A 10,000-nucleotide genomic window follows, 5' to 3' on the forward strand; every position below is an offset into this window, starting at 1 on the left:
CCCCCCCCACGCCCCCCGTGTGTGAATACATGTACCAATTCTTACACCAGCAAAAGTGCTCCTGTCTGCCTTACTCACTTACTCACTTTAGACAGCATACCCCACAGAACCCGAAGCTCGTCTTGGCTAGGCTTGCTGGCCATGATCTCCCAGGATTACCCTGTCTCTGCAGCCCCCACTGGGAACACAGACACACAGCCATTGCAGGCTTCCCTTGGGCTGCTGGGCTTTGAACTCAGGGCACACTTTCACCGTAGACCCTCTCACCCACTGAGCCATTCCCTTGTCCCCTGAAACAATGCCGTCATTCTCTTCATGAAGCCACAGCGTATGTGGGGCATATTTACTTTTCTGTACATGACAGCTCTTCTGGAGAGACCACAGAATCTACCTCCAAATGGTGCACACACAGTGGCCACCACACAAGTAGATGCTGTCACCCCTCCACTCATAAACATGAGATTCAAAGTAGCATGCATGCTCCAGGTCAGAGCTAGTACATGACAGAGCTTGTGCTCACACTCACACTGAGCCACTCCTGTGCCCACTGGAAAGCTCTGACCACAGCACCTCACAGACCGCTCAACCACCGGCTCCTCTCTCCTCATTTCAATATCATTTTAAGCTTTTACTTGTTCACTTAGAAAGGCCGAACCCCTTCTCTCACTGTGACAATCTGTCACTAAAAGCCTGCATAGTCGCCAAGGCTAGGTTTCTCTAGTCGGAGACATGAGGGCTCCTTTCTTGGGAAGCCTACAGCCAGAGGCTAGAAATGGCTGCTTTGCATGCATACACTCAGTCTCTGGAGTACCTCAGACGTATCAGGCAGCAGAGCCACACATACAGCCTGTCCCATGACCAAACTTACCATCACGGAGGTCTGAGGTCTCTAGTCGAGGCAGCTTCCGGGGCCGGCCAGGCCTCCGTCGAGGTCTCGGGGTACTGGGTGTGGGACGCTGGAGTCTTAGCTGCCGGCCCCTGGGCTCATCCTCAGCTGGATTGTAGTCACTGTCCTCTGTGGCAATAGTAAAGGACAGTGTGTAGCCCACACTTTCAGTCCTCTCTCCTTATCTCCCCACCAGTGAAGATGCTCCTATGAGGGAGGCCCTCTGCACCTTCCCCATAGAGGGCTGACTACCCTTCCCTTCGCTGCACCTCTCCTGGCACCTGCCAACTGCTCACCTCAACCAGAAGCACAAAGACATCTGGTTCTACAACCACTTAAGCCACTGATAACACGCAAGCAATGAGCAGTCTGTCTACAAACTCCTAGACCCAACTGTCCCACCAGGTGGATGACAGCCATGCATAACCGTTCAACAGTAAGATGAGTGCAGTCCAACTCAGAAAACCTTAGTTATAAAATGTGTAAAAAGTAACTTTTATTCTCCCATTGTAATTGTTGTCTGGGACGCTTGCGCTTCTTCCATCTGCTAACTCAAGAGTTTCTGGCATCCATACGATCTAAGGTAGGCCCAGAATGTTTTCAGCCTCTGAGACTTGCTACTGAATAAGCTCACGCCTTCCTAGTTCTTCCTGAGCTCTGGCTGGCTTGTTAACTCAGCTCTTCTGGCTCAAAAGCCAGCTGACTTATTCAATCTGGCTTTTCTCTCGGCCTCTGAATTGCTCCGCTTTGCCTCAAAATAACTCTAGGAACTTTATCTAATCTGGCTCCTTCTCATTCTCGTCCTGTCTTCCCGTGTCTAGCTTGTTCTGTCTACAACCTATCTCTGTAAAACTCTCCAGTAACACTGTCCTTTTTCTCTCTCCGTGCCACTCTACCCTCCCTCTCAGCTCTCCTGCCCTGCTCTCCAGAACTCTACTGTATACTGTATGCATGACACCCCTACCCCACCCCCAATATGTCTGTCTCTCCCTTTCTGTTCTTGTGAGAGTTGGGCAGAACCTATTCGGTCAACTATTCCTGATTCGTCACTTTGTCTGCCACTCAATTCAACTTTCAAACACGGTGCTTCCTTCCATAAACTAACTTTACCTTCATTGGGATTAAAGGTGTGTGCTAAGGGCGTGTCTGTACTCCAGCCAGCGAGATTAAAGGTGTGTGCTGCGGCTGAGCTACACCCTAACTAGAAACAAGCTCAAGCATCCTGTAACAAAGTACATACTAGATCTCGTAAAGTTTAGGGGGGAGTGAGCCAGTTATGGTGGCACGTACCTATAATCCCAACACTCAGGAGGAACAAGTGTCTGAGACCACCAAGGACTACACACTAGGAAACTCCATCTCAAAGAGTTAGGGGGAGAAAACTGGAGAGATGGCTCACTTGCTGCTTTTGCAGAGCAGCCAAGTTCAATTCCCAGCAGAGGAGGTCCTTCCTCCTCTGACAACCCCAACTGCCTAGGACCCTAGCACCAGGTGAACAGCACCCTCTTCTGGTATCCATAGGTACTGCACTCAACAATGCACATACCCACATAGGCACACACATACAGAAACTTGGGAGGGAATCAAGGGGTCGGGGAAGCAGCTGTCAATGAAGGACTTGCTGCAGAGCATGGGGGTCTGAGTTCAACCTCCCAGAATCCATGTCAAAAAGCAGAGCACAGCAGCACAGCCCCAACACTGGAGAGAGTCAGGAGGGCCCTGGGCTTCTCGGCTAGCCATTCTGGCAGAATCAGCAAGCTCTAGGTGCAGCGAGAAACCCTGCTTCAACAAGTGAGGCAGAGAGCCGATGAGGCAGACGCCTGACATCGCCTCTGGCTGCACATGCACCCACATACAACAGATATGGGGCCAGGGCAAAAAAAAAAAAAAAAAGTGAAATATTTTTGCTTTGGGTTGAATTGAGGTCTCATTTGAGGTTGGCCTCAAATTATGTAGTTCAAGTGACAATGCGCTCCTGATCCTCCCCAGTGCTGGGGCCCGTCGGCATGTGCCACCATCTCAGCTTTCCTAGTAGTTCTTATGTGCGTACACTGAGTTATCTTAGAAGCACAGTAGGTAACCAAGCTAGAAGTGCACATACATTTTTGCTGGCACTCTTTCTTCTGTGGTTCTGCCTGCCCCACAGCTTAACCTGCTGCACTGGTATGTCTCTCTGTCTCTATGCATGAGTGTGGTCCTCTGCCTTACCCTCCAGATCATCAATTGCCCCGGCATCCACAATGTCGTCCTCCTCTTCCTCCTCCTCCTCTGGTCCTTCCTCCTCTGTGGTCTTGGTGGAAGTGCCGCACTTCCGTACACGGCCCCTTTTACCAGTTGCTGCTGCTGCTGCTGCTGCTGTTAGTGCTGCTGAGAGAATGGAACAAGTTGTTCCATCTGACTCTGGGTCTGCTCCCATCAGGCCCATGGCTGGTGGCCGCACCTGGGCGGAAGTGCCGCTCCCGCATGTGGCGGAGCAGGGTGGCCTTGGTGCCGCTCCGGTACTGGCACATCTTGCATTTGAACTGCTGCACAACCACCACCTCCATCATGGCCTCCAGGCTCTGCAGGTCCAGCTCATCCGTCACAGGTGCTGGGCGTGGCTGGGATACAGAGCTGGCCTCTCCCTGGGGCTCCGGAGGCTCGAGGCATGCAGATGTGGACGTGGGGCCGTCAGCCAGGGCTTCAATGGCTGCCAGACTGCTGGCCAGGGAAGAAGCAGACATGGACGATGCCATGGGAGCACCTGAGGACAGGAGAGAAAATAGAAGGCAAGACTGGCCATGAGCTTCAGCTGTTTCTCACAGGCAGGTCCAATGTCTCACAGAGGCCATCTTGTCAGAGGCCAGGGCAATGGCTAACCCTCCAGGGTCCTATGAAGTCTTGTCTTCTGCCCCCATCCATTACAGGCTCCCGGGGACTGGAGACAGGATTCATACCATCATCTGGGCCCTGCAGGATCAGGTACTGTGTGGTCTCAGCTCCTCCCTCTTCACCACTGGTCACAGTGATGCAGCCTGGCAGAAAAGACAGAGGGTGACACTCTCAGAGGGATCCTGGCAATAGGCCCACACCCTTGAACTCTACTGGGCAACTGGAGAGCAGTTGTGCCACCCCTTGTGCCTTGGACACACCCACTGCAGGATAGTGTGAGGTCTGGTGTGGGTGATGTGCTAGCCCAGCCACCAGGATGCCAGAGCTACCCTGGTAGCCGGTCTTTGACAGATGGGCCTAGTCGTCCTCGATCTTCTCTAAACTTCCCCAGGACAGAGATCCTGCAGGCACCCTGTCTCAGAATGCTTCTCAGACTATGCCCGGGGCCTTGTGGGATGCTGGTGCTTCTATGCACGGCCCTAACCATGAAGGCGCAGCACAGTAGTGAGCAGCCTGAACTCACGGTCACCTGTCGAGGCTCACTGCCCAGGAGCGCCCCCACTTACCAGCATCACTGGGTACGTCCGTTTTTGGTCTCTCTCATGTGCCTTATAATTCTCACATGGACCAGGTTAATGGCAGCCATCTCACCTGGAGGTCACTGGAAGATCTGACACCTCTTATGTGTCAAGTGTTTATGACTGCCTCCAGCACAAAGCAGCACAACAGCTTCTCCTCTTTAAAGTTAGTTACTGCTGCATGTACTTCATGTGTGTGTGGGGGCATGCGTGTGGAAGTCTTGACAACTTTTGGGAGCTGCTTCCTTCAGTCCACTGTTCTGTGGGTTCAGCAGCAGTCTCAAGGTCTGCCTGACAAGCACTATCACTGGCTGAGCCAGCTTACTGGTCCCAGCTACAACTCTCCCTACCTCTGAGCACTGTGACACCGTACTTGATCCTTCTGTTATTTACCAGCAGGAGACAGTTATAAGTTCCTCTTACACATTCCACAGTAAGGTAATTAATCTTTACTCATTCATTTACACAGGTGGCTGTGGGATTCTACAGGGCTACACCTTCCCCCTACTCACTCTGGATGAGGTCTGGGCCAATGGTAGATTCAATGATCTTGTCAATGGCAGAGCCCAGGTCTGAAGAGGAAGCTGTGCAGTCAGACACCAGCACGCTAGGGTCTGGGAGAGCACTGGAGTGCACCAGGGCAGGGGGGCCACCTGGCACCTCTGCCACTGCTCCCCGGGACACAGAAGATGAATCAGGGAGGTAGCCATGAGGCAAGGGGTCTGTTGAAGTGCTCTCGGACACCTCCTCCTAGGAGTAGGAAGCAGAGAGCACCTCAGGAGCCAGGCGTGGGGAAGGACAGAGCAGCCTGCAGATACCCAGGACCACCCACCCATACTTCAGCCCTACAGATGACTAGGAGAGCTCTCCAGTCAGTGAGGGCCCTGGGGCCCATGGATGTAGTCAGGAACTACCCCAGGGTTAAAAGCAGCAGCTTTCTAGATCACAGGCCACAGCCAGGAGGCACAACTATCAGTCACTCTCTCTCTCTCTCTTTTTTTTTGCATCACTCTCCTTGCTGCAAACTCTTCCACTGTCACCATAGAGTCTACACCCAGCCTTCTCACAACCATTGAAACTCTGCCCCCTCTAGAGGGCAAGCTAGACTTTCCTTAGGACCTTTCTCCTCCAGCACTCCGAAGAGACTATGTCACCTCATCACACTGGAATGATGACAGGTTGGATCTCTACTCTGGGAAGAGCAGCTTTCCTCTATGGAGCCAGTTCCTCAGCCCAATCCCAGCCCACCCCTGCACCTCAACGTTTTCCACACCAGGCTGTTCTCTGCAAGGACCTGGACCACACCTGTCCTGTCCCAAACAACCCTGTAATTTAGCATAAGTAAGACTCAGACTCGGGGTAGGCCCACTTCTGCTGACATAATGAAACCATAAACTGCACACCCAGGGCCACTGCCTCGTATCACCATCAAGTGGAGTCCAGATACAACCCCTATCTCTCAAAATTACTCATGAAGCTACCAGAGATGTATATGTTTCTAATTCTCATTTAACAGAGGAGATGAGATTTAGAACCTGGGTAGCCTGCTCAAATCACAAAGCAGTGGGTCAGTAAGAATGGCTCGGTTTCCCCTTACAGCCTAGCACCCACAGAACCAGGCCTTCCCATTCCTTTGACAGATGGGAAAACTAAGGTAACTGAGATGGCTTTACATTTGAACCAGGCTCACGGACCTGAGGGCTCTGGGTAAGACCGTGGATAATGAATTCTGGCTCTGTCGGCAGCAAGCATGCTCTGCCTCGGTTTCCCTTCCTGCAGATTCCAGAAACAAGCGGTTTAAGTATGTCTCGTAACTATGGGGCTTGTCAAATGACAAAACCTACCACAGCAGTCTGGCATGGCACAACATCCGCCTCCAAAACAATGATGTCCTACAAGTAAGCTTTGCTTACGGTCCCCCAGCCCACACCATCCAGACGGATCCATACCACGGAGAGGCTGCCACTGTCGGAGCTCTGCCCCACGCCAGAGTCGTCGGCCTCCGTTAATCCTGGGGCGGTCGCAGCGTCGCTGCTGTCCGCGGACACAGCTTCCGAGGTGCCCACACCCAGGCCGCTCTCAGAAGGCTCCTCCGGCTGGCCAGGCCGAGGGGCCGCGTCGCTACTGCTCTCCACCTCGTTCTCCTCCATTGGTTCTGGGGACCGACTGACAGCGAAGCGCAGGGTATGAGGTTTTCACTCTGCCAGGTGACAAGACCATGGTTGCAACAAGTGGTCCACCTTTCGGGCCCGGCCACGCAGGACCCACCCAGATGCACCGGTGTGCCCATTCCGCAGATGCAAAGACTGAGCATCGGACGAGACGGGGCGGGGTTTCTTGGAAAGGGAACCTTCCAGAAAAGAACAGGGACGCCTGGCCTCCCAGGCTAGGGCCCCTCTAGCAAGGGTGGTCCCGGTGGGTGATCGCGGCCCTTCGCTCCTCCCAGAGGCGTGCGTGAGTCGACCCTGGGCAGACACAGCGGCCCGGACCTCCAGACCCCGCGTCCCCTCGGATGAGGAGCCAGTGGTACCGCCCGCAGGCCCCCGGGGTCAGTGGTTCACTCCCCCTCCCCGGGCTCCCCTGCGGAGGGGGCCCACAGAGACGGTCGCGGGGCCTGGTGACTCGGGGCTGTCCCCGGCACTGCCTGCGCTCCAGGCCGGGCGCCATCTTGTGGCGGCGCTGCGTTTCCGCTCAGGCAAATGCGAGAGCGGCTAAAGGGCCTGGGACCCCGGGGCCCTGTTCGGACAGCCCCGCCGGCCCGGGAGCTCGCCGCCCGGCAGCCCCGCGGTAGAGCCCCGGTGCACGGCAGCGCGCAGTGGGCTGGCCCGCCTCCGGCTGTCGCTAACCTGAGCCTCTGGCTGCTGCGTCGCTCTCCGACTCCGGCATCGACGAGGTCGCCATCCTCTCACCCCCGCCGCGGAGGAACCCATCGGCCGCCCTCGAACCGGAACTACTTCCGCCGCCGCCCCCCGGGGAAGGACAGATTTGCGGAGTTTGAGAAGGTCTCTCAGAGGACGCAGGACCGCCGTCGGGTCCTGGGGGAACTCTAGAAGTTTGCGAGCTGCTGCCTAGTGTTGGGGCGGAGGTCAGCCGAGGCCGGGGACTACTTTTTCGCCTGGCGGATGGCTACACGGGAAGTGCAGTGACGTCACTCAGGTCCCAGCCTGGGCTCTCGTGGGCGTGGCTCCCAGCGTCTAGCCACACCTCCCGGGGTCGCTTAGGGAGCTGTCGCAGCCTGGGAAGGCTTAGAGGTGTCCAGAGGGGAGGAGACGCCAGTCGTTTTCCTGGCTTTTCACCTATAGCTTAAAGCTACACTCCAGCCGGATCGGGTTCTCCCGGGTTAGGCTTGCTGTGCCGTAGGGAGGGAGCATGCACAGATGGGAAAAACCGAGATTTGAGGACAGGAAAGGCCGGTCAGAAGTCACAACTAAGGCGACTTTGGGGGATGGGCTAATGGCGGAGGTCAGGGATTTTTGAAGAAGAGTAAATGTAGCCAGGCGGTGGTGGTGCACGCCTTTAATCCCAGCACTTGGGAGGCAGAGGGAGATGGATTTCTGAGTTCGAGGCCAGCCTGGTCTACAAAGTGAGTCCCAGGACAGCCAGGGCTACACAGAGAAACCCTGTCTCGAAAAATCAAAAAAGAAGAAAAAAGTTGGGGAATTAACTCAGTGACAAACATGAGGCCCTGCATTCGATTCCTAACATACACACGCGCTCATAGACCGCATACACGCAGGCAGTATTAGGTATTTTTAGAAGCCTGCCCTCTGCAGTCCTTGGGCCCAGTGTGGTGGCTCATGCTTTTAATCTAGCACTCCAGAGAGGCAGGCTAACCTCACTTGACTTCACATAGACCAGCTGGAGCTATGGGTAAGTTTTTCCCAGAAACCACATGGTAAAAGGAGAGAACTGTCTCTTCAGGCTGTCCTCCCACTTCCACACATTATTTGTGTCATGTGGCCCTCACAGACATAACAATAAATAAATGTTAAGTCCTAGCACTTGGGAGGCAGAAACAGACGAATTTCTGTGAGTTTGAGGCCAATCTGCCTTATCCAGTTCTGGGACAGCCAGGCCTACATATTGAGGACATACCTCAAAACAAAACAAAAGAGAGAGAAAGAAAAGAGCCAGGGAGTAGTGGCATACCTTTAAACCCAGAAATGGAAAGGCAGAAACTGGTAAATCTCTGTGAGTTCAAGGCCAGCTTGGTCTACAGAGCTAGTTTTGGGACAGCCTGGGTTACACAAACCGTGTACTTTAAAAAAAAAAAAAAAGGAGGAGAAAAAAATCAATGTAGTGAAAACCAAGCTGCTTTGAGTTATTACCAGCACCTGGACATAACGCTCTTGTCACAGAGAGTCCTTCCTTCCTGGTGTTTCTTTGGTAGAAATAGACCAGGAGGTCTGTGGAGGGATCCCATCCTCTCTGTCCCTTCTTCCTACCCAGCATTACCAGGCCTCTAGAGCAATCCTCGAGACCTACGTTGGGATAGCTTCATGGCGGGTTGGTTTTAGCACTTCTTGTGTCTCTTGACAACGTCATGTAGGTCAGGGTACCCAGGGGTGGCCCCACAGAGCTCATAGCCATCTCCAGCCCTAACCAGATGACAGGATTCCAGAATATCCTGGGAGAGGCACTAGCAGCCTCACTATGGAGCAGAGAATAGGGCCAAGAGAGGCAAAGGTGGCTCAGGTTCTCACGACTACAGTTGACAGGGATTCGGCATTGACTGTTCCTGCAGAAGGGGCAAATTTAGTTCCCAGCAGCCACTTCTGGTGGCCACAGCTAACCAACAACTCCAGCTCCAGGGGTTCCTCTTCTGGCCCTTCTTAGACAACTGCAGTCCCTTGTACATACCTCTATACATGCCCGAGGACTGGGATTTCTTGCTGGGGGGGCGGTTCCTTGTTCCGCGGGACGATGGGTTCTGGCCAGGTGGGCACAGGATTCGGCTTTGACAAACAGACTACACAAGAGTGATGTAAAATCTGAGTGTATTTCTTTTAAAAATAACATGAGGCTTTTACAATCATTGCAAAAGAGAAATGAAAAATCTGGCAGCTCAACAGTTGAGGTACCTCTGAGGCTATCTGAAACATACTGGGTCTAAAACAGCAGCTATCTCCTCTGAACTGGTGCTACATCCCCCGGGCCCAAGTGCTCTGGGCCCAGGGGACTGCGAGAGATACATGAATCTGAGTCCTTGCCCATCTAAGTTCTAGTGCTAGTCCTGCATGTGAGTCCAAGTCCTCCTTTCCCCCAAGTCTAGTGTTAGACTGAAGTCGCGTAGGCAAAACGACCCCCACACACCAAGGTCAGCAGGGTCTGCTAGCTAGATGTGAAGCAGGAGGAAGAGGGGTGGAGCCCTCCCTGTTGAGGTATTCTCTCTGGTTCTTGCTGGAGGCAGGCAGAGGGGAATCTCGACCTAACATTATAAGTTAATATAAACCTTTCAATTACTCTCTAGTACTTAAAACATTAAACTAAGATAGTTGGAAACATTGTGTCGGCCAGGAGACAATGTCCAATCTTAACCATTTACAAAGCTTGGGGTAGCTTTATGTCTAATTATTAGGCCGGGTTGATAATTGGAGAGACTAATTCTGGAACACGTCTGAGTTAGGGGATATACCAGCAACTGGTCTGAAATCCAGGAGGCACA

General features: G+C 53.5%; 1 protein-coding gene across 4 annotated transcripts in view; it reads right to left on the minus strand.

Annotated features, from left to right (window-relative positions):
* Positions 1-7,422, minus strand: part of Znf335 (zinc finger protein 335) — a 20,629-nt gene extending 13,207 nt beyond the window's left edge. The window contains exons 1-7 of one of the 4 annotated variants that reach the window (XM_031372726.1): positions 7,182-7,422; positions 6,285-6,535; positions 4,848-5,085; positions 3,823-3,900; positions 3,327-3,629; positions 3,095-3,253; positions 869-1,015 (exon numbers count right to left, since the gene is read on the minus strand). In XM_031372726.1, coding sequence (XP_031228586.1) covers positions 869-1,015; positions 3,095-3,253; positions 3,327-3,629; positions 3,823-3,900; positions 4,848-5,085; positions 6,285-6,485 — 1,126 coding nt within the window. In that variant the 5' untranslated portion in view covers positions 6,486-6,535; positions 7,182-7,422. Of the gene's footprint in view, positions 1-868; positions 1,016-3,094; positions 3,254-3,326; positions 3,630-3,822; positions 3,901-4,847; positions 5,086-6,284; positions 6,536-7,181 lie in introns of those variants that run through there. The other 3 variants (XM_031372729.1, XM_031372728.1, XM_031372727.1) reach the window with 3 other exon arrangements.
* Between the last annotated feature and the right edge of the window lie 2,578 nt (positions 7,423-10,000).

Source organism: Mastomys coucha, unplaced genomic scaffold (genome assembly GCF_008632895.1).
Source record: "Mastomys coucha isolate ucsf_1 unplaced genomic scaffold, UCSF_Mcou_1 pScaffold15, whole genome shotgun sequence".
In the NCBI taxonomy this organism is placed as follows: Eukaryota; Metazoa; Chordata; class Mammalia; order Rodentia; family Muridae; genus Mastomys; species Mastomys coucha.